Source organism: Bos indicus x Bos taurus, chromosome 7 (assembly GCF_003369695.1).
Source record: "Bos indicus x Bos taurus breed Angus x Brahman F1 hybrid chromosome 7, Bos_hybrid_MaternalHap_v2.0, whole genome shotgun sequence".
NCBI classification, from domain to species: Eukaryota; Metazoa; Chordata; class Mammalia; order Artiodactyla; family Bovidae; genus Bos; species Bos indicus x Bos taurus.
In genome coordinates, this window is record NC_040082.1 from 19976921 (window position 1) to 20001810 (window position 24890).

A 24890-nucleotide genomic window follows, 5' to 3' on the forward strand; every position below is an offset into this window, starting at 1 on the left:
GCCCACCAGGCTCCTCTGTCCATGGGATTTTCTAGGCAAGGTTACAGGGGTGGGTTGCCATTTCCTTCTCCAGGGCATCTTTCAACCCAGGGATCAAACCCACATGTCTGTATTTCAAGCAGATTCTTTACCACTGAGCCACCAGGAAAGCCCCTGTCTACATCTTATACCAAAATAATTCACCCACAAACAGAGAGAAAAAAAAAAAAACAAACTTTCCTGTCTTTGCCAAAACCACAAATTGCAAGGAGAACACTTACAGTTGAGTGTCTTTCTACCTTATCTACGTTGAAACCACGCTTACTTTGTTGATGATAATACCAGAAGGGAGAAAATATCAACTGCTTCCCGTTTCCCTGAAGACAGTAGCGGAGCAGGTATTTGTTAAATAGAAGTTTTTAAAAATCCAGTGTTGATTATATAACCTGTGTTTCAACACTCATTGGGGAGGAGATAGATGGGAATTGTGTGAGGAAAAGAAATTATCTGGTATTTCCAGCTACAAAGCGGAAGTGACGTGAGTGAGAAGAATATGCTGACCATGTGGGTCTGTTACTTGTTGGGGATCAGCACTCAGAAACCTTTCTGGCTCTGAACATCCCCAACCGCAGGAGGCCCAAATGCAGGTGCTGGCCTGGGGGTGGTGGAGGTGAGAGATTCTCACTGTGGACTGCGGAGCTCCAACCTCAATCTGTTCTCTGTGGACAGAGGACTTGCCATGAAGTGAGGGTTACTACGACTGAATATTCTAACAGGGCTTCTAATCCAGCAGCTATTCCAATCTCAGGGTCAACATCTCTGTGTTAGGGAGCAACTGCAACAGTTTAGAGCTGCTATCAGCCTTAAACAAACCCTGATAAGATAAAACCACCAAGAGAAACCTACTGTTTACTGCTCCATCCTCCCTGTCTGGCCCTGTCTAGTCTCTGATACATGCCTTGTCACCTGAGCCCTTTAGACCACCTCCAGCAGCTGAATTATTATCATCTGGGGACTGAGGCCCTAGGAGAACTGACTGAACATCACACATCTCCATTTTTTGCCTGTTTCTCTTGTAATGAATGAGCAGGTAGATGCGCTTCATCTTAATACAAGCCAAACTTTGATCAGAATCCTTATTTCTATTTTGCTTTTTTATAATTGAAATATAGTTGATTTACAATGTTGTGCCAACCTCTGCTGTGCAGCAAAGTGACTCAGTTATATACATTTACACATTCTTTTTTATATTATTTTCCACTGAATATAGTTCCCTGCGCTATACATTGGGACTTAATCCTTCAGAATCCTTATTTATAATCAAACTTTCTCACAGTGTGAAAAATGTGATATACTTTACGTACCTTATTTTAATATAAATTTTAGAGATTCTTTCTCATATAAAATAAGCATGCCTGTATGAGGAAAAGGGGAAATGGTCAATAGGAAGACAAAGGGTAAAGATCCAAAACCTTCCCTACTATGTGAGCAGTCTTACATGGTAAGACAGAAAGGGAGATTTTGTAGAATTAAACAAATGTGTTTTCTCTCTTTCAAAATGGTTTAGGGAGATGGGAGGGAGTTTCAAACGGGAGGGAATATATGTATACCTATGGCTGATTCATGTTGAGGTTTGACTGAAAGCAGCAAAATTCTGTAAAGCAATTATCCTTCAATAAAAAATAAACTAATTTAAGAAATAGTTTTATACTGTTCTAGTTGATAGAGTTTTAAAATACTTGGACTGATCTGTTCCTCTTTCTGTTCATCCTTCCAATCTGGCAATCCTGCTGTATATTCTATAGCATCTACACAGGCAAACTGTGATTTTTGAGCAATTTATCAATTATTTTTGGCTAACTCTAAAATGTTTATTTAAAAAATTTGTTGCTTTTTCAAACATATTTTTGGTCCTTTGCCAGAAAGAAAGTCTCTTCTTCACAGTTCAGTCTTTATCTTGGAGAATAACAGGAAACAATGACTTTTGATCCATAATCTTTTGGGTTGTCTTGAGAAATCACAAAATGGTTGGATATGGGAGGTCTTGACTCTTGTCCGTAATTAGTTCCTAACAGCACGGAGTAGAGACATCACTCAGGTATGAAGATGATAGTGTGTTTGGAGCTTGAACACTAACAATTAATCTAATAGACAATGACTTCTTAGCTTCAGAGTACAATTAGTCTTATTCCCTTGGCTCACTAAGATTAGAAATTATACGTTATCTAGGTTTGAGTGTTACCATGCAGACTGTTATTTCAAATATATTTAGTATCGGCATAATGAATCAGCCATGAAATGACACATACATACTTCTTTGACTTCCTACTGTGGAACCAGATAAGCATGAGAAAGACTGCAGATTATAACCCTTTGGTTACAAAATATTCATGCATATGCAATTTCCCATACAAAGCCCTTATGACGAGCAGGTCATGGAATAATAATGAGATGTGAGGAGTAAATATCACCTCTTGTTGTCTATTTACCTTTGGCTTGGCCTCCTTCTTGCCCAGTAATCCTTAAAAAAAACACAACTATCTAGTTTGAAACTTATATAGACTACTGCCAAAATGAAAATAACAAGTTTTTCACAGGTCTTCGGTGGTTTTCAAGACTCCATGGATGACTAGGAAGCAGAATGAATTACATATATATAATTCAACGAATTATAGCTTTGGAAATGAAAGCTGCTGCTAATGTGGAGATGATACGGCATCTGGTTTGTGCAATAATTGCCATTGATTTGGATTCTTAAAGGCAAAACATCTGTAACTAAAATCATAAAAGATCAACAAAGATTATGCTCTAATTAGCTATCCTAGTAGGATAGAGATATTTTTTTGGGGGGTGGACAAATACTTATTGGTCATCAATTTTGTTCCAGACATTGTGCTAGGTGCTCAGGAAACCAAAACAAAAGACATAGTTCTTACTCTTCAGGAGCTTATGGTCACATGTGGGTTTCTTTTTGGGGGTTCTGCAGATGTCATTAGGGGCTCTGTGAGAGGTGAACTAGGAGTTCCAGAAGAGACTGGAAAACATTAAGAAAATTGTTTGAACTTCCTTCTCCATGCAATGCTAACATTTGTAGTGGAGAACAGTGACCAAACAATCTTGTTAACAATTTAAAATATTGTTTTATTTTATTGGGGTAAGGACACTGAACATGTGTTCTACCCTTCTGACAAAATTTTAAATGTATATGACAGTGTTCTTGCCTGTAAATACAATATTGAAGAGTAGATCTCTAGAACTTACTCATCTTGTTAACTGAAGCTTTATGTCCACGGACTAGAAACTCCCCACTTCTCCCTGCCTTCAGCCCCAGGCAACCACCATTCCACATTTTGATTCTATGAATATGACTATTTTAGATACCTTATAAGTGGAATCATGCAGAATTTGTTTTTCTGTCACTGGATTATTTTCACCTATCAAGAAAGTGAAAAGGCAACCAGTGGAATGGGAGAAAATATCTATAAACCACAAATCTGGTAAGAAATTAATCTTTATATGAAACTTCTATAACTTAACAGGAAAATAACTAATTACCTAATTTAAAAATGGGCCAAGGACTTAAAAATACATTTCTCTAAAGAAGATACACAAACGGCCAACAGGTATATGCAAAACGCTCAATGTCACTAGTCGTCAGGAAAATGCAAATCAAGACCACAATGAAATATTACCTGTAAGGATGGCTAACATGAAAAACACAAAAAACAACAATGCTGGTGACTGTTGGTGGGAATGCAGAATAGCACAGCTGCTGTGGAAAAAAGTATGGAGGCTCCTCAAAAAACTTTAAAATAATCCAGCAATCTCACTGCTGGGTATTTATGAAAAAGGACTGAAATCAGTGTCTTGAAGATACCACCCTCTCATGTTCATTGCAGCATTATCCATAATAGCCAAGACATGGAAACAACCCAAATGTCCATCAAGAGATGAACAGATAAAGAACATGTGGTGTACACAAACAATGACATACCATTCAGCCTTAAAAGAAGAAGGAAATTCTGCAATACATGACCACATGGATGAACCCTTAGGATACAGATGATCGTTTAAAAGCAGAAACCACTCATTTACTACATACTAACAGTGTGCTTTGTTCGTAGTGATGCTTCCTAAGGCCCACTTGACTTCACATTCCAGGATGTCTGGCTCTAGGTGAGTGATCACACCATCGTGAATATCTTGGTCGTGAAGATCTTATTTTGTACAGTTCTTCTGTGTATTCTTGTCACCTCTTCTTAATATCTTCTGCTTCTGTTAGGTCCATACCATTTCTGTCCTTTATCGAGTCCATCTTTGCATGAAATGTTCCCTTGGTATCTCTCATTTTCTTGAAGAGATCTCTAGTCTTTCCCATTCTGTTGTTTTCCTCTATTTCTTTGCATTGATCACTGAGGAAGGCTTTCTTATCTCTTCTTGCTATTCTTTGGAATTCTGCATTCAGATGCTTATATCTTTCCTTTTCTCCTTTGCTTTTCACTTCTCTTCTTTTCACAGCTATTTGTAAGGCTATGGTTTTTCCAGTGGTCACGTATGGATGTGAGAATTGGACTGTGAAGAAAGCTGAGCGACGAAGAATTGATGCTTTTGAACTGTGGTGTTGGAAAAGACTCTTGAGAGTCCCTTGGACTGCAAGGAAATCCAACCAGTCCATTCTGAAGGAGATCAGTCCTGGGTGTTCTTTGGAGGGAATGATGCTAAAGCTGAAGCTCCAGTACTTTGGCCACCTCTCTTGAAGAGTTGACTCATTGGAAAAGACTCTGATGCTGGGAGGGATTGGGGGCAGGAAGAAAAGGGGACGACAGAGGATGAGATGGCTGGATGGCATCACCGACTCGATGGACATGAGTTTGAGTGAACTCTGGGAGTTGGTGATGGACAGGGAGGCCTGGCGTGCTGTGATTCATGGGGTCGCAAAGAGTCGGACACGACTGAGCGACTGAACTGAACTGAACTGAACCAGTGTGCTATTAGATAGGATAGAACTTTAGGGAAACGTAAAGTCCCTGGTGGTTCTTGAGTACCTTTCTACTTTGTTTTTGTGTTCTAACCTCATGCATGTTTTTTATTACATGATTACTACTTCCCTCCTGTAACGTGGCAAAAGTTTTCAAAATGACTTTGCTGAGTGAACAGACTATGGGTATATACTCTGGGGCAGGATGATCAACATTGTCACATGCTTCATGAATCAGCTTTTAAAAGTATCTCTTTATCGTGTATTGTAAAGTGTAATAAAAACTGTTATTATCAAGATTTTCCTTGCCTTTTTCTCAGTTCAGTTCAGTTGCTCAGTTGTGTTCGACTCTTTGCAACCCCATGGCCTGCAGCACACCAGGCCTCCCTGTCCATCACCAACACCCAGAGTTTACCCAAACTCATGTCTATCGACTTGGTGATGCCATCCAGCCATCTCATCCTCTGTCGTCCCCTTCTCCCACCTTCAATCTCTCCCAGCATCAGGGTCTTTTCCAATGAGTCAGTTCTTCAAATCAGGTGGCCAAAGTATTGGAGTTTCAGCTTCAGCATCAGTCCTTCCAATGAATATTCAGGACTGATTTCCTTTAGGATGGACTGGTTGGATCTCCAAGAGACTTTCAAGAGTCTTTTCCAACACTCCGGTTCAAAAGCAGCAATTCTTCATGCTCAGAAGCTTTGACTTCTCAGAACTCTTTTACTCTTTTTTTCAATCTCTCTTTCACTCCCTTCCTTTCTCTGTTTTTCTTTCTTATGAGTATGTATACACCCTTACCTTTGAAATTATTGTTTTTGTCACTAAGTCATGTCTCTTTTGTGACCTCATGGACTGTAGCCCACTAGGCTCCTCTGTCCATGGGATTTCCCAGGCAAGAATACTGGAGTGGATTGCCATTTCCTTCTCCAGGGGATCTTCTTGACCCAGGGATTAGAACCGCTTCTCCTGCATTTCAGGCAGATTCTTTACCACTGAGTCACCAGGGAAGACTTACCTTTGAAATAAATATGATCAAATAAGGTAATGTTGAAATTATTTGCATTGTCTTTCTCCTTCATTCTTGTTATAAAACATTCCTGAATTTAAAAAACATATTAAGTTTATGATTTTGTTCATAAGACTTCTAAAAGCTCATCACAGTAAAAAGCATAGCTTACTTTGTTGGATCCCTGGGTTGGGAAGATCCCCTGGAGGAGGGAAAAGCTACTCATTCCAGTATTCTGGCTTGGAGAATTCCAGGGACTATATAGTCCATGGGGTCTCAGAGTCGGACATGACTGAATGACTTTCACTTCACTCACCTTGTTGGAATTGTTTTATCTGTTAGAAAACAATGAGTACTTATCTTTCTCATTTCATGCTCTGAAACTGCTAGCAATTTCCTTGAGCTGAGTCTCTTCTAGGGGTTGAGCTCTAACCTCGGGGCTCATGGCACAGCCTAAGTTGTTGGGTCCCAATGCTGAGTCTCTGGAGGGGTAGGCTGGGAACTGAAATGAAGCATCCCATAGTACTCCTGCTGACTTACTTAAAAAAGCAAAAAGCACAACATGAGCCTTCTGAGTATCTTACCTGGGGCAAAGGGAGGATTGTAGCCCAGGAGACAGCATTTCAGATAGCTCTGAGAAACTGCTCCAAAGATGCAGGGAGGAAGCATAATGTGATTTTGGTGAAGGGAGAATACATGCAATCAAGTACATATTTTCTGCAGAAAGTTTCTGCTAGTCACGTGGAGCAGCTGTCACCAGGAAGGATTTTAGTACTTTTCTAGATATGAGGAGATACAAGAATTGGGCTCATAAAATCAGCTCCTGAAAATATCTTATCTGAGGACCTGCTTTGCCAGTTTTTCCTGGAGCACAGAGTGCCTCATTTCTGCTCTCCACCCTGAACTCCTTTCAAGGGGTGTGAAAATCAGCAGCTACAGCAGCATATGATTTAATCCTTGTAGAGGGAGATGGCAAGTGCCCATGCAAAGTGCCAATTTGTAGCTGACACTCCCAAGGACCATGACAACAGTGTTTGATAACTGCATCCCACTGTTATAGATGATGGGAAACAAGGTTAATCTCTATTTGCTTCTTTTCCTGAAACCATGTAAGTTTCTTAAGTAAAAGATTTAAATTTAGGCAGTTGCTAAACTTGTCAGGTTGATGTGAATACAGACCACAATAGAAATAATGTTTCCCCCAGCTCAGGACTATTATTTCTTAAAAATACTGCACATGTATTCATCATATGAGCTAGGCAGTATGGATTACAGTTTAATTAAGCATCTGGGGTATTCTCAATTTTTGCAAAGTTGAGTTTGGTTTTCTATTATAGTGTTGAAATTATTTTAATAAGAGAAAAGTTTGGGTAGGTGAGATGTATTGAATAATAACATCAAAGTACCAACTAAGTCTTATGAAAATCACTCACCTTTATTTTACTAGTTGGGCAATGAAACTAGAAGAGATTCAAGGTTATGGAAGAGTTCTGAGCCTCTGTCGCTTGGTCCATTCTTTAAAGGTTACAGGCAATGTGGTCCTCTGACTTATATCCTCCTAGAGAAGTCCTGGTGGAGAAGGAAATGGCAACCCACTCCAGTGTTCTTGCCTGGAGAATCCCAGGGACAGCAGAGCCTGTTGGGCTGCCGTCTATGGGGTCGCACAAGTCGGACACGACTGAAGCGACTTAGCAGCAGCAGCAGAGCAGTCCTGGAGAGCTAGGTCTTGCCATTAACAAAAAACACATGAAGCACAGGATTTCCCTCGTTGCTTTCTCTGTTCCCAATTAAGGTCAGGCTGCCTAGAGGTGATCCATTCTGCCACCCAGCTGCTTTGAAAATTCAACATTCTCTTCTCTGATTGAGATCTACCCTCAAACAGATTTACCTGGGGGCACTTAAGGCTAAACTCAGAGTGGATCTTAAGTGCTGGTAAACACAAGACCAAGTTGTTTGGGAGCTAGGTTCCTGAACAGCAATTTTTTTTCCAGTCACGGCCCCATTACATGTTTAAACTTCTCTGGTCAGATTTAGGAACCATGGAAAGTACTAATTAAACCCTAAAACACCTCAAGAGACCAAAAACCAACTCGAAGATCCAGTTCCAGGGTGAAATGCTTTCTGTGTTTTGCTTACTAAGATTCTCATTTGCCTGTTCTCCCCTCTCAGTTGAATTCTGCTGGCTCTACTGCTACTCCATATCTCAAGTGCATACCTGTTGGCTGCTGCTGCGGCTGTTTGGTCATTAAGTTGTGTCCAACTCTGTGTAACCCCATGAACTGTAGCCTGCCAGGCTTCTCCGTCCATGGGATTTCCCAGGCAAGAATACTGGAGTGGGTTGTCATTTCTTTCTCCAGGGGATCTTCCTGACCCAGGGACTGAGCCTGTGTCTTCTGCTTGGCGAGTGGATTCCTTACCCACTAAGCCCCCTGGGAAACCCCATACCTGTCTGCACTTACATCCAAATTAGGAAAATCCTATTTAAAAAAAAAAATTCTAAAAAAACTTGAGAAAGAACTAAAGCAACAAGAAACACAAATTTTAAATAATCACAAAAATGCAGAAGCAGAGACATTTCCCAAAGAAATTAAATTGGATGTCTACTGACAGAGGGAAGAAATATCAAGGCGATGGGGTGAATACAGAGTTTCTGAGGGTGATAAAAATGTTTTGTAAGTAAAGGTAATGAATATTCAGCATTGTGAGGATAATTAATATCACTGAATTTAAAAATGGCTAAAATGGCAAATTTTGGTGTTACACATATTTTACGACAGTTAAAAAAAAAACACCAATGAGAACTGTGTAACACTGGAAACTCTATTCAATGCTCTGTCATGACCTAAATGGGAAAGAAATCTAAAGAAGGGGGAATACATGTATACATATAACTGATTCTCTCTGTTGTACAGCAGAAATTAACATGGTAAAGGAACTATACTCCAATAAAAATGAAAAACCCCAACAATATCATATAGTCAAATACCACTGAATTGCACATTTTAAATGGGTGAGTTGTACTGAATGTGAATATCTTAATAATTATAATAATCTATCTTAATAATTATGTTTTTAAAATGTCATGGAGGAGTAACAAACCTGGAAAAGAAAGATCACAAAGTGTTACACTTCTAGTTTTTGAATTTTCAAGATTATGATTTGATTTGCTTCCTCCTATGTCCTTCCCTGGCTGATGTCCCATTTTATTCTACATTGAGAGGAAACTGAATGGCAAAACATTGCCGTTGTTGGAATACGAAGCTTATTTGTTTTAGCACTGTAGCTTCTCAAAATCATGCCTTTCCTTTTAATATTTAAAGAATCATGCTGATCAGTGGCAGGAGGTTCTGCTGATTCTTTAGTGAGATGGCGTTTTGGATAACAATAGAAACAGCGAGCTGAAGTAAGAAAGCTGTCCCTGATTGATAGTGGTTTTGGCCAGATTTTTCCAAATTCTGACAAGTAGAAATGAAAACAGATATTGACAGTTGCCTTTGTTATTCATCATGGTGGAGTTATAATCCTTTTAGGAGCTTTAAAAATGCTGACAATAAGCTAACTTCACCTTAAGTGACAAATAAGAATCGAATTATCTGCCAAAAAATGTTACAGTAATTATGACTCATGGATTCTACACCATGAAATCTCACATTTCTACAATCATCATCTAAGCATCAAATTCATTAAAGCCTTAACATTTTTAAAATGGTTATTACCCATTTCAAAATTTTCATGCTAAATTTTTACTTTATAACCAATTTCATCAACTGCTTCTACCCTATTTTGGAAGACACTACAGTGCAATGCTGTAGATTGAGAGAGACAACAAATTCATTTGTCTTTTAATGTATATTTCAATTGTATTACCACCATTTCTAAACTTCCTAAAAAGGATTGTTACTCTGCCAATAATGTTTTTGTTCTTTACGCTGTTTGATTTTGTTCAAAACAATATAATATGAGATGGAAGTAGGGGAGTACCAACAGGGAGAAGAAAGGAGAGTCATTTTATAATTCATCAAGATCAATACCGCCACCTCAGGCTTTATAAAAAATAAAGCCATTTTTTCACGGTGATAATAGAACAGTTGAGTGATTTAATTATGGTTTTAAGGGAAATTATTAACAACAAAATTTCCCTTAGGTGGGTTTTTTTTCTCAATTTTAATTTTTTCTTAAAATGACTACTGATTTTTCCCCAAATACTTGAGAATTCAAAAATAAAAGGCCAAAAAGTCTTTCTTAGAACAAACTTGTTCTGTCCTTAAAGGATTCTTCTGGAACTATAGTCAATGAAATCATCTTGAACACAATAGTGTTTGTTCTAGGACAGACTTTCTGATTTCTCATTCCAAGACAAAGACTGAAAAATCCAAACCAAGAAATAACTTCTCCCAAACAACTCTGCACTGTTTGGATGATCCTCTTCTTAGCTGTGTTAAAATGCTTGGGGAAGTTATTTTTAACTGGGAACAGAACATTCATTCTGGAAGATGTTCAGTTCCCTAATTTTATAATGAGCAGAAATAAATACTTTTGATGAAAGACTATGTAAACTACAGTAGTCCATCAATACTCGGGTGCAAAATCAGCAGACAATGCATTTTACGGTTTTTAGGAATGAAGGTGAAGCCTTAAATCTGGATCACTTGTATCAGTGTGGGAAGAAACAGGGTGATGGACACTGCTAGACAGAATATGCTTCTCTGCTTGGGCACAATATTTTCTCATAAACAACAAGCTTGGGTGATGCCAAATGGATTCTATGGTTTTTATTGATTGTTATTACTTTTATTAAACAATGTTAGCATTATTAAAAAACAACGAATACTCTTGGAATATGTACATTCTATTAACGGATATAAATCAATCCTATTAACTGATAGAAATCGATCCAGGCTTTCACTGTAAGCAGTTAATTTTCAGGGTGCACAAAGGTAAGTAATTTATATTCCGAACACAACAATCACTTCTGGCTTCATCATCCAGTACAATTCACAGAATCCTATTATAGAACATTTTAGCACAGAGCCAATACAAATATGAAAGTACCCTCGTTCTAATGATTACTGAGGTGCTAGAGGTGGGTGTCGGCGATGGGGATCCTTCTGAGTTCCACGATCTGGGAGTCAGTCAAGGTGCCTCCCTCCTGGCTGCCTTGTCCGGATTCATTATCACTGACACTGAGACCAGCACCTGCAGCAGAAAAAGAATAAACACGAAACTCCCACCTATTAGTCCAGCAAATTAACAGTCAAGTTCCATTAAGTCATCACACGTCTATTTCCACTCTCTTAGTAAAAAGTGAGCTATACACTTAGAATACATATTATTGACACCTAACAACTATTAAACTGTATTTTAAATTCCTTTTGGTAGTTTCTGTTAAGTACAGATTAATTTCTAAAGACGTGGATTTGTGTTCTCAATCTTTTTTTCCTGTTTCTACATGGTTGACAGGCATAACTTACTCCGAAGAACACCATTTCTTAATTGGGGGTTTATTAAAGTACAAAAGAAATCAGGCAAGTTAATTAGAACTTTTCAGTGCGGGGGGTGGGGGGGGGTAGGATTTGCTGTTAGAAAACATATATCCTCCAACCCTACATCTACTGAACCTGGTAGGTCCCTCAGCCGACCCTCGGTGAGGGCAGGGACCTGAGAAAACCGTGCATTAACACATGGTATAGTATCAGCGCCCAGAAGACACTGGCTCTGAATGACTCAGATCTGATCCCAAGATAAGAATAATTATGTAACACAGTGCCAAAATCAGATCTGCACAGGAATCCCACAAAGCTAGCTGTTGGTTGCAGATAGCACCCAGAATCTTTGTATTGAGGAAGTGCCACTATTTACTACTTTTTTCCCAACTCGGAATGATTCAGAAAACCTGACACAAGCCTAGACTAACACCTTGCTGTTTTCTTCTGAAATGTGTAAACACACAAACTCTCTCTCTCTCTTACACACACACACACACACACACACACACACACACAGACACAATAGGGATATGGTCACAGGGTGTGCTGTTGGCTGAATCATCAGAGATTACAGCTCCCAGCCCCACCCCCTCTGCTGGGCACAAGACTGCCAACAAGAAAGAAAGTGAAAAGCCAGCTGCCCGGGCAACTCATACTTCCCTTTCTACCTGGGGGGTAGGAAAGGCAGTTTTGAAGGGCTGGTAGCTATGGGAAGACAGTGGATTAGCTTCTTCTCAACCTATTTGGAGATGGAAGCAGGAGCCTGCTAAGGTTCTCCTTCTAGCCAAACCCTCCCTTTTTGGGTCTCTGTCCTTCCCACCCTCTCTCTTTTAAAGGCTGCTGTTGAAACCCCACTGCCTGGCTTTGGTTCTGTGACACCACACTGGCCCATCTTATCCTGTGGACCCTTTTCAAAGCTCTTCTGCTTTCTTTCGCATCTCCTCCTGCTGTCTGACCTCTGGAGGGCTTGTCTTCAGCCCAGCTTCAAGGCTGATCCATCTGACTCTGGCCTGCTCTCTAGCCTAAATGTCTCACTAGAGCCACTGGTCACTTCCTTTCCCCACCATGTCATTAATCAGCACTTCTGCCTAGAAGGCTCTTTCCCTGCCCCTCAACCTTTCTGCTTGGTTGCTTTCACTCTTCCTATAAATATCAACTCAGGTAGCATCTCCTGTGCTACCCGTGACAACATGTTGATTCTCTTTAAAAATTTCTAGTTCTTCCATTGGAATATGTCCCCCAGGTCACAGGACAGCGCCTAGCCACTGCGTGTAATCAGTAAATGTTTGTTGAGTATAGTAATAAATTGTGCTCTGCATCTTAGTTCTTGAAAATGCCTCTTTAATTTTTATCACCAGTTCATCAGAATGTCCTGCTGATCCATTCTGCATTCCACTGCCTTCTCAAGAACAAACATTAGTTCCTATTGTAAACTGCAAGCCTGGAACTTGCTGCATTGTCTTTCAAGATACTAACCCGGCTGGACTTTACCAAATAGACATATTCTAGTCTTTTGCTGCTGTTGTTATCAGCCTTCTTGAATCCCTTATGGTGTTTGGCCCTACGTTTTAAGTAATATTTGAATTTGCCACACTGTCTTTGAAGGACAAAGGGCCCATGTTTCTCTGCCAGGGAAGCAGAGGAACTGCCCAACTTATTAACAGAAGAACCTCCCACTGGATCAGTGACACACTGGCATTTTATAAAGTGGTGATTGAGGCCCTGAGGCCTATAGCAGCTTGATCTGAGTAACTCAAGGGTTCAGTTGTCCAATATGGGATTAACTCCAGAGAAACAGAAAGGACCTCAGCATTAGTACCAGGGGAAAGTGGGGCTTAATGTAACAATCGAGCACCAGCTCCCTCTGATTTCAAAGGTGGCCTGCTCTAAATGTCATTGTGTCTGCTCAGTCACATTCAGCTCTTTGCGACTCCATGGACTGCAGTTCACCAGGCTCGAATCCAGCTCTTTGTGACCCCATGGACTGTAGTTCACCAGGCTCCTCTGTCCGTTGGATTTTTCCAGCAAGAACACTGGAGTGGGTTGCCATTTTCTGCCCAGGGGATCTTCCCGACCCAGGGATCGAACCTGCATCTCCCCACTGCAGGTGGATTCTTCACCGCCGAGTCACCTAGGAAGCCCCTCTAAATGACACTAGGAATGTATAAGCATCTGCCCAGCATGGCGACAAAGCATGCTAGAAAGAAGTTTGTGAACTGAGACCCTGCTGAGCAGACTGTGAGGGTGGGGGTACACAGGGCTGAGAGGCTGAACGTGGCTGGAGCTATACAAGTGACTGGCTGTTGCCTCCTTGTCCAGTAGCGTGGAGCCCTGAACCATGTCAGCAAGTTCTCGATGCAGCCTTCCCTGAGTCACCACATCTGTGTGAGCCACCTCATCCTCCTCTTTCAGGTTCCTCTCAGCTGACGTAAATGCACAATACCCAAATCCTGATCCCTCGCCGAGACTCAAGACAGAACACATTCTCCACACGAGTATAACATGGCAGAACTGGGAACACAGCCCAGGTTTCTTGTCTCTTTGTAATTCATTCAGTGGTCTAGGAAGGTATTTGGCAATAGGCATCCTGATATTCTGAAAAGCATTTTCGTGCTTAAATTTTAAGCTAAAAATTTATGAAAAATCCAGTAAGTGTGATGATAGTTAACTCTCCCTCTTGGTAGACTGAACAGGCGATGTCAAAGGAACTACAAGGAACAAGTCAAATTTATCCAGAGTCCCTGCTCGACATTTCAACATACTTTAGAAAGCATGACAGTAGTCCTGTTTTATAGACACCGAGATTGAGTGGGGATCAGAGGTGTTCACTGAGTGGCCCACGTTACATAGCAGGGAAATTCTAGAATGAAGATATACAACTGGACTTATTTTGTAAAATTTTACTTTGTTTTTGGCCATGTCATGCTGCTTGTGGGATCTTAGTTCTCTGACAAGGGACTGAATCCAGGTCCATGGCAGTGAAAACCCCTGACCACTGGACTGCCAGGGAATTCTCTATTTAAAAAAAAAAAATTATCCATTTATTTGGCTATGCTGGATCTGAGTTGTGTCATGTGAGATTTTCAATCTTTGTTGCAGTATGTGGGATCTAGTCCCCTGACCAGGGATTGAAGGTGGGCTCCCTGCATTAGAAGTACAGAGTCTTAAGTCAGTGGGCCAGCAGGGAAGTCCCTCCACCTGGACTTCTGACACCAAACGTAGGGTGTTGTCTTTTAATACATCCTATGGTCTCTCATATTGAAAAGCAGAGACATTACTTTGTCAGCAAAGGTCCGTCTAGTCAAGGCTATGGTTTTTCCAGTGGTCATGTGTGGATGTGAGAGTTGGACTATAAAGAAAGCTGAGCACCGAAGAATTGATGCTTTTGAACTGTGGTGTTGGAGACTCTTGGGAGTCCCTTGGACTACAAGGAGATCCAACCAGTCCATCCTAAAGGAGATCAGTCCTGGGTGTTCATTGGAAGGACTGATGTTGAAACTGAAATTCCAATACTCTGGCCACCTCATGCGAAGAGCTGACTCATTGGAAAAGACTCTGATGCAGGGAGGGATTGGGGGCAGGAGGAGAAGGGGACGACAGAGGATGAGATGGGTGGATGGCATCACCGACTTGATGGACATGAGTTTGGGTGAACTCCAGGAGTTGGTGATGGACAAGGAGGCCTGGTGTGCTGTGGTTCATGGGGTCTCAAAGAGTCAGGCATGACTGAGGGGCTGAACTGAACTAATGGTCTCTTATGGGGTCAGCTCTAACTGTGTGACTTCTTTGTCCCCCAGGTTTCACGTGTTCACACATCTGTTTATAGAATACATTTCAAACTACTTGGCAGATATTCAGGCACCAACCTACCTCACTGTTTTCAAGAGTTATGAGTCAGCAAACACTCAGGTGTTACAGAACACATTATAAACATTTAAAACTGTTTTTAAGCATAATAACAAATAATTTATACCACATACTGAATTTCAATTCTGCCAGACACTACAGTAGACTCTTCTCATAGACAATTTCTAAACTTCATGAAAACTAACAATGAGAACCCTTATGTGATAAACGAGGATATTTGGCAAAACTAATAAGAATTTGTAAAGTTTAAAAATAAAATAAAATTTAAAATAATTAAAAAAAAATAATAAACAAGGAAACTGAAAGGTTGAGCTCCCTACTGAAAGCCATACAGACAGAAGACTGAAGAGCTAGGATCTCAACACAAACGTCTCTGAACTCAAAGCCCATTCTTATTTTCTATGACCTTTTGAAATGTGGCAGTGATACAAAGGTCGCACTCCTTCGATTGGCTTCTGAAGCAAAGAAATCAAAATCTTTTCAAATTCTACTTTTCCACTTTGATCTCCATCTAACTTTGCTCAGTACACTGGAGTGCCTAAGTTCTTGGAGTTAAATAAGTCATTGTAGTTTTATGTGATGCCTCTGAAAGAGAAATTTATTAATGGGTTCTTTGAGGAGTTCATGAATTTGGACCTTGATTCTGAATGTTTTCATTTGTGTTCAAGGACTTGGTATTTATTTTCTTCTGACTGAAAAAGAAATCATTTAAAGGTTTCCAGTAAGGAAACGTCTACCTGACATTAGTGTCACTGGTCTGAGGTAAAAGAAGGAAGTTAATGGACTAAGGAAGATGGGGAGTCAGATTAGTCCCTCTGGGAGAAACCCCAGTGAAAAAACACCCTGTTTCAAAGCCGAACACACTCGTGTATCATTTGCCTGTGAAGAGCCTGATGGATTTCTTTTTCCTTCTTCTTTATTTTGGTTGTGCAGTGTGGCATGCTGGGACCTTAGTTCCCTAAGCAGGGATCAAACGTGTACCCACTACAGTGGAAACTTGGCGTCTTATCCACTAGCCTGCCAGGCCCGAGGCCGATGTATTTAGAGAACAACTAATTGAAAGATGCTATGTCCTCTTTTTAGAGTGAAATGTGAATTTCTCATACAGGGACAAATAATTTATTTAAAAAATGAAAATGGTCAATTGTGTTTTCTTTTTCTTTGTGTTCTTTTTTAAAAAATAAATTCAATATGGTTAAAATTCAAATGGAAAAACAAATCCATGACTGCTTTGGGGGCCAGGGCTTGTATTTTATACCAAATGAATTTCAAACATAAAATATATTAAATTAGGATAAAATTCTGTGTTGTGAGTAGAATGGCTATACAAGTTAAAAGAGAAAAGAGAATGGTGTGAAATCTCCAGCTGTAAAGGAAAAGATTGCTTGTATATATTTGAAATAAAATGAATAACAGTGGGCATCAAATTGCTCTGGTACTTAAACCCTTAAACCCTAAAATTTATAACAATAGAAATAATATTGTTTGATACTATTTAAACTCATGATGACACCTTTAGATGCTTATTTAGATATATGCAAACAGTAACACAGTTTTTCAAAGTTGTTTAGGGGTTCTAATGAGAAAGACTTGGAAGATCCACTGTTTCCAGTTTGACTTTGAGTGGCCCACAGTTAAGGTCAAGGTTTACAAACTCAAACATCACAGTTGCAAGGGAGGCTCGCATGAATCAGTGACACAGGGCTGGTGGGCACTGGACAAACTGAAGAGCTCACGTCCTACTGGAAGAGCAGCCATTACTCAGCTCCAATCAAGCGATGATTTTAAGCACTTTATTGGTAGATTTTTTTTTTTTAATGAAGAAATTCTGGATTTTTATGGGATATCTCTACATTTTAAAATTTTGGCTCCTAAAAATGTTAAAAGTGCAATGAGGTTCAAATAAAACTCCTGGTTAAGCCAAACCTGGCCTGTGTGTCAACTGTGAATTCCACTGTGGACAGAATGGCAGGTGGACTGCCCCTTTGATTTGACCACATTCTATGATGGAAAGTATCTATGGGGTAGGACTTGGTTATTATAGTACCTCTTCTAAAAACAGAGGGAGCCAGTGTGAGAGACTGCTATTTTGGTCTTTTTAAGCATTTACTTCCTAAAAGAGTTTTGTGAACTCTAAGGAATGCTAAACTCAGTCTATAAGTAAGCAAGTCATTCCATGCATTCCTCAACGGAATGCATTTAATACTTGTTATATATATAGGACCCAGATCTAATTTAATTATGTTGTAGGAATTCATTTCATGCTTCCAGTGTCATAACAGCAGCTGTCTGCATTGCAATGCTGGGGACATAATCTACCCTGAGAATTATTTGTAACCTGAACGCCCCCTTTCAGTCCTAACTCGATGAGCATTTTACACACTTGCCCCTTCCTCCTTCATGGAACTCTCTTCTCTCTAGTTCTCGTGCTGACCTTGCTACAGTGTCCTTTGTAGGACCCTCTTCTATTCACTGTTAAGCATAAGTATTATCTTGGATGTTCTTGTTTCCTTTCCTTTCTCCTCATGTCTTCCATTCTTCCCTCTCTGTTTCCTTCCTAACCTCTTTCCATCTCATCTCTTAGCTTCCACTCTTCCAGAGTAAACTCATTTCTCCCCATAGTTTCACATGTAACTCTGCATGATGCCATTCAAGATCATCACCTCCAACCTTGATCTCTCACCAAAGATCCCAACTTGAATATATAAGAGCCACCAGGCTGAATGATCAAATGATCCAAGTCTGAACTCACCAGTGTCCCCTTGAGAGCAAATAAACGAGCGAATTCTCTATGTAAGATTCCCCAGTCTCCTAGGTGAGAATCATGAGTCTTTGATGACTGTCATCTCCGTGTTGCCTCAGCATTCCCCTTGTCCTTTTTCTTGCCACCTCCCAGATTTGAGGTTTAAATCATGTTTCTTGGGGCCATGGGAATTACCTCTCAATTTTTCTGATTTTGCTTCTAAATTTATTCTTCAGACTTCCCTAAGAGTTACTTTGCCTCAAAACCAGTGGGAACATGTCGTTCTCCTCCTCAAAAACCTCCGTGGCTTACTGAGTTCTATAAAAACCCCACCCCTTAGCGTGGCATCTGAAGAGAATTTTCTATCATGCAGAGTGTCAGTAAGTGTTCGCTTCCCCAGATGAATCTGTCGCTAACCGTGTTCCGGAAGCCACAGGTGAATGAAGTGGGTTTCTTTAGGACTTTTTAGACCTGCTAAAATGCTCAACTGAATACTGAATCTCTGCAGTTTCCCAAGTATATCTGGTCAGGGGACCTTTTCACTGAGCATGTCTGTGAATATCCCAAACAGGGTGCCAGCTGAAACCCAGCTGAGGAACTACAGTGATTTATCAACAAAGCAGGTAAACTACTTTCCAGGCTTTTCTTCTGCTGCCTGACTTCACTCACCCCACTCCCCATCCCCTGCAGCCCTGAGCTTTGGCTAATTCTGTTCCCTCAGCCTGTAATGCCTTTCCTCTATGCTTTACTTACATAAACTCTACATATTCTTCAAGACATAATGGATCAGATTTTTAAAAAAATTTCCTTGAATCCTCAATAATTAATAATAACTCTTTCCACTACTTATCTTACTCTTAATGTCATGTTTGTGTGAATGTCTATTCCGCCAAGCAAACTCTTAAATTTCACCTTTCTTTCTTTTCTTCCTCCCTCCCTCCCTCCTTCTCTTTCTTTTTTTCTCTCTCTCATTCATTCATTTTCCAACAACATCTACAAAAGGTTTACCAACTGCCAAGCACTGATCTGAACACAGGAATATATATAATAGAATGTACTTTCGAATAACTGTTTCAATAAATTCATCTGAGCACAGACATATCTTCTTGAATGTTTGTACATCTGGAAATGTGAAAGTTCACTGAACTTTTGGTAGCAGTGACAGATCAACATTTTTCTGAGAAAAAAAAAAAGGAAAAGAAAGAAGATGCATATTTGATTGGAAAACAGCTCTCCATGGGGGTCACAGACTGGTGAAGCTGAATATATAGGAAGATCCAATGAAATACCATATATGATGGCACTTTAAAAACTGTAGAACTGTACGAGAGACACGTTATGTTGCCTTTGAAAGTTTCTGCCTCAAAGCTACTCCATAAGAAATTCTCTTTGGCAGGTCAGAGGCAGAACTCTCTCAGGCAGGTTGCTACCAGATTCTTACAGTGCTGAATTTATCTCAATTGGTGTTCTATCCAGCAAGATTTCAGTGCACAGATATTTACATCGAGTTAAAATATGCCTTTTTCTTAGAAGCAAATTGTCAATTATTTTTAGGTTGTCTCATATTTGGTGCCAAGAACAAAATATCCTAGAATTCGGCTGGGATTAGGAATGGGTCATGGGAATTGGAATGCGCTAAGGGTGACATTGTACTTCTGAAACTTCATGGGAAGAAGATATAAATCATAGCAGAGCAAGAGTGCTTCCTTCTAATAGGTCTGTGGGTTCACATACCAGTTTTTAATGCAAATATCAAGTCATCAAACTCCTGGGACTCCTCATCGGCTATTAGTGACCCCTGGCCATATCCTCCAGAGGAAGGGAACGTGGCGCCGTTTTGTGGGCTTGGCTTTAAGTCAGGGCTGGCCTGACTGGCTTGCTGGAAGGATGCTCTCTCCCAGTCAGGTGGCACCTTTGGGATGGGAAGAAAAGGAAACCATAATATGAGTACATAGATATTTATCCTGAACTCTATCTGAGCTATTTATCTCTATACCTCATTACAAAGACCAAGAGCAGGGGAAGTTGAACTGTTTATAGACGTAAGACATTTAATTTTACCTGTTCCTCAGAAAAGTGCATCTTTTCATGACACACTCTCGCCTGGTGACACTAAACAATTTCTCTATGAGAATTACTTGTAGATTTCTATGCTGTCATGTGTGGAAAAAGAGAAGTATCTTTTAACCCAATCCATACATTAATTGTTTTTCACAGAATATGTGCAAAAAAAAAAAAAGTGGTTAAAAGTATAAGACCTAGAAAAGAGCTCTCCTAATCTTTAAGATAAAACATAGAATTTTAAATATAGTAGCTATCTACGAGGATATACTGAATTGAAAAGAAAAGCTCTTTGATAGAATTCTAAAGTCCTCCTTTTTAAAATTTAAATGATGAAAAAGAGAGTTCTATCTTGAAGTGAGTAAATATATTTGCTTCCTTTCTGGTTACTGCTTAAAAAAAAAAAAAATCCCTTAATCCTTCCTTTCCTAATGCTTTCCCTTCTCTGCCTGGCTTTTCAGAATGTGTCCGCCAGTCCCTCGCTGACAGCTGGAGCAGGGCCAATTCCAAGCTTCTGAGGAATGCAGGGCGCACTTGAGGGCACGGCTTTGTGCTACACCCGCCACGGACATTCAAGTAGCGGCCCAGGCCAGGAACTGAACCGCCACAACTGCCGCCTCCCAATACAAGGCGCTCTGAGGGACTACAGGATGCCTCGCAACTGGGGAGAGGGATCTGAGGGAGGGACAAGTCAGTCTGAGAGAAGAGGAAACCTTAAAACATTTCCTGAAGCAGCAGAACATCTGGACTAGCACTCTTCAGGACAGTGATGGTGCAGTATGGTTTGGTGGAGCCCTGTGAGGCTACAAACATTTTATACCTTTACTCTCCATTACGATGGCTACTGAGCACTTGGACGTGGCCAGGGTGGTGGATGAATTGAATTTTTACTGTTACTTAAATTTGGCTAGTTTAAATTTAAGCAGTCACACGTGGTTAATAGCTAGTGTATTGTACAGTTCAGATCTAGACAGATCTAAACTGGGTAACCAATCAAAGAGACAAAAAAACTTGTTTTAAAGATTTACTCCTGCACTGCTGATCCTGGCAATATTTGTTTCTATGGTTATCAGCTGTGATGTGAAAATAATTCAGTTTTAAGAACTTCTGGGATATAGAAATGGTACTAGGTTGCTAAACATTTAAGGGTACTAAACATATATGCCAGTCTTTAAATATGATACTTTATTTGTGATCACTTAATTTTCACCTAACATGAATAAAATTGCTTTCAAAATTTAACATGAAAGACAGCAAAACATATCACTGAACAGGCAGATTATCTATTTATCTATCCACCTATTACCTGTTTTCTTTTCAGACATATGCACTTTGATTTCTTGATTTTTTTCAGGACACAAACACAAATACTGTTTCCCTTGGCTCTTTAATATAGAGACACTGATATAAGCTCTGTGAGGAATGGTAGGCAGGCTTATCTTAGGCACTGCAGGAATTGTCAGGGTAACCCTCCTGACCGTGTCTTCCTGGACAAATAACTTCAGGTACGTTTTAAAATACGAGCAGTGGTGCCAGTGCTGTGGCTGACACTATTGATGGGTTGGTGGCAACGTGATTTAGACATAGGAACCCAAAACGACATGGTCAGGACCAGTGGGAGGTTTGTTTGTTTGCTGGGATTGAATGGTGAATTGGGATGGGCAAAGGAAGAGAGCCGTGAAAATATTTTCATGCGGGAACCGTATTTGAAACACCATTTCTGAAGCAGATTTAGTCACTGCAAGGACAGAGGAGCCCGGCGGGCTGCAGTCCATGGGGTCACAAAGAGTCGGACACAACTGAGTGACTACACACAAAGGTCAAATTAGGAAGCTTCTGGAAAAAGAAATGACAAATTACATGCTGACTTCCCAGTACAAACCACTGGTGAGCAGAGCTCACAAAGCACAGAGGAAGAAGAATTAGATAACAGACACGGTACGGCAGTAAGCACAGCAAATATCAGAGATCAGAGAACGTCAGTAGGAAAAGGATCTGAAAGTTACGTGGCACCTTTTAACTCGTACTCTATAAAATGGAAAGGTTGCGTATGAGACAGACAGACAGACAGACGGAGCCGGAGAAAGGGCAAGGAGAGGCACCTCCTCCATAGCACTGATAAGATTCTGGGTGGACTTGCTGATCTCGCCCCCAGCAGCAGGCATTCCACTCCCGGGGGTGAAGAAGGCGGTGCTAGGTCCTGGGTGCCCATTCATTTCCACTGTGTAGCTGGCCTTCATGGGGCAGCACGTCTGGTTGTGTAGAATGAAATAGACCACAAAAACGTAAAGTCCCTGCAAAAGAAGAGAACACTAGCATGTTAAAGGGAAGCCTGCGACCGTAGCTAAAGAATAAACATGATTGAAGCACAGCTGCCTTTCTACAAGTATTCTCCAAATTCTCCTCAAAGCTGGGAATGACAAAACGTGTTTGAAGCAGGAGGCCGTTGCAAATTTTGAATGGCACAAAGGTTCTTCAATGTCATTTGAGAAAACTGCCTTCTCGCTAATAAGTCATTTTTTTCTTAGTTAAAACATCAGAACTCTGAAATCTAGCTCTACTAATACCTGAATACAGACCTGCAGAGAAATGTGTCTGTCTGATTCACTATGTACCTTTTGTTTTACAGGGCAATCTCTTGCCTTTGAAAAAATTAGTTTTTTTTCTTCCCGCACCTATTGCACTCTCTTCTTTAATTTTTTTCTCAGCAAAATGGTGAGTAATGCTCCAGCCACCTTAGAGACTGAGGCAAGGGCAGGACTAATTAAGCCTTCTGCTTTTGTTTATCTATCTCACCTACTTATCTCAGTTGGAAATAAAATCACTGCATAGGGATTCAGTATGGATTGCTTAATACCTAGCATGCTTCTCAGCGAACATTACATGAGGACGACAAAGCTATTTCATGCCTTCTTAAACATCTGCTGCCCCTTTAAATTCTTTTGCAATCTAGTCAAACTCGACAATTGCTCTGCTTCCGTCACAGGGAGCAACTCACATTTTGCAATTGTGTTCCAGACATTGCCTACACTGGCTTTCCTTCATGATTTCTACAAGGGGTCTACTGTATACTTCTAATCATGCTTCTATAAAGCTTGGTAATTTTGACCTTTACACTCAGCCAATAAAATATGTTAAATTGTGCCTTTTGTGTCTATTAATACTGATGTTTAAGTTTGGGAAGCAAATAAGAATCTCCTTAGTTACTAAAATTCTTATATTAATCCATAAAAATGAAAGTAAGACACACAGCCTGTTAAAGAAAAAAAGGAATTCATGTCAAAACTTCATAAAACACAAGTTAAGTATGGTCAGTTTTGAGGTCTGCATTCTCCCATGGCCCCTAATATTTCTGACAGTGTGGAAGCAGGAAAGCAAACAATATTGTGGACTTAAGGCTTGTACCTGCTGGAATAAATAGTAAAAAGTCTATTAGAAAATCCTCAAGGCACAAGAATCACAGCTAACTTTTAATGGAAAATGAAATTAGAGGACAGTCTGAAAGATAGGAATACTAACATTTGATCTCTGTTGCCATTTCTGGAATATTGTTATAAATTAGGATTTTCTCCTCTTTGTACTGAAATAACCCCATCCTGAGTTGGCATCCAGTCTATATAATTAACAACTCTGTTTTGAAATCAGTGGTTTATCTGCTAAAATATTTTAAAATGCAATTACTCTAACCATAATGCAAAATTAGTAACTGAAACATTAATTTCCTTTTGAATTGGGCTTGCTTTGGTTTTTTGGAAACAACATTAATATTCTAAATTACGTAGGGTAAGCGAATTAGCTTCACGTGCAAATGATGTCATGCACATTAGCAGAAACAAATCTTCCTGAAAACACACACGTCCAGCATTTTTCTTGTACAAGTAATTTTTCACATGGGTATGACTTAACTATATTGGCCACAGCAATAGACAAAACAGGAAAAAAATTAAACTGTCAGCCTTGAGAATTGTGAGAATGTCACTGATTTATTTCAGGATTTCTCTAAGTGTGACTAAGTGATGGGGTAAAAGCTAGATTGGAAAAAAAAATGTCCTAAAAATTCATCTCCAAGGACCCATTTGTTAAAACAGCACATTCTCTCTTGTTTGTTTTTATATCAAGCCTTTTGTGCTTCAGAGGAGGAACTATCTGCTGAAAATAACTTGCATGTGAAAACTGCATATGCTGTTTTTTTTTTTTTTTTCTTAAAAGCGTATTTACATATACAGTAAATACTCTGAACCTTTTAGATGTGTATCAGGAAATATAAACACTGTTAAAATGGAAAGAAAAGAATGTTTAAATGCAGATTGTATGACATTTGCCTGTGTCCAGTTCAGGCTGGGCAAATATAGAAAAAGGACTTTCATTATCCAAAGTACTCAGCTGTGGAGGTTTCTGACCTCAGAGTAAAAACAAGTCCCTATTTCAAAAGCTGTATGTTAAATCTCAGGTTGTCCTTTGAATGTGTGTGTGTGTGTGTGTGTGTGTGTGTGTGTGTATGCGCGCGCGCGCGCGCTCAGCCACTCAGTCATGTCTGACTCTTTGCGACCCCATGGACTGCAGCCTCCCAGGCTCCTCTGTCCATGGGATTCTCCAGGCAAGAATCCTGGAGTGGGGTGCCATTTCCTACTCCAGGGGATCTTCCCAATCCAGGGATTGAACCCACGTCTCCTGCATTCCCTGCACTGGCAGCAGATTCCTCACCCCTCTGCTGTATGGCGCTCTGCAAAAGAATTTTATAGAGCATCTAGAATCCCAGTTACTCAATCCAAT

General features: G+C 40.1%; 1 protein-coding gene across 2 annotated transcripts in view; it reads right to left on the reverse strand.

Moving 5' to 3' along the window:
• Positions 1 to 10707: 10707 nt before the first annotated feature.
• Positions 10708 to 24890, reverse strand: part of ADGRV1 (adhesion G protein-coupled receptor V1) — a 541641-nt gene continuing 527458 nt past the window's right edge. For both annotated transcript variants that reach the window (XM_027545616.1, XM_027545615.1), the window contains 3 exons: positions 22220 to 22411; positions 19791 to 19968; positions 10708 to 11156 (listed from right to left, as the gene is read on the reverse strand). In XM_027545616.1, the coding sequence (XP_027401417.1) occupies positions 11038 to 11156; positions 19791 to 19968; positions 22220 to 22411 (489 nt within the window). In that variant the 3' untranslated portion in view covers positions 10708 to 11037. The remainder of the gene's footprint in view (positions 11157 to 19790; positions 19969 to 22219; positions 22412 to 24890) is intronic.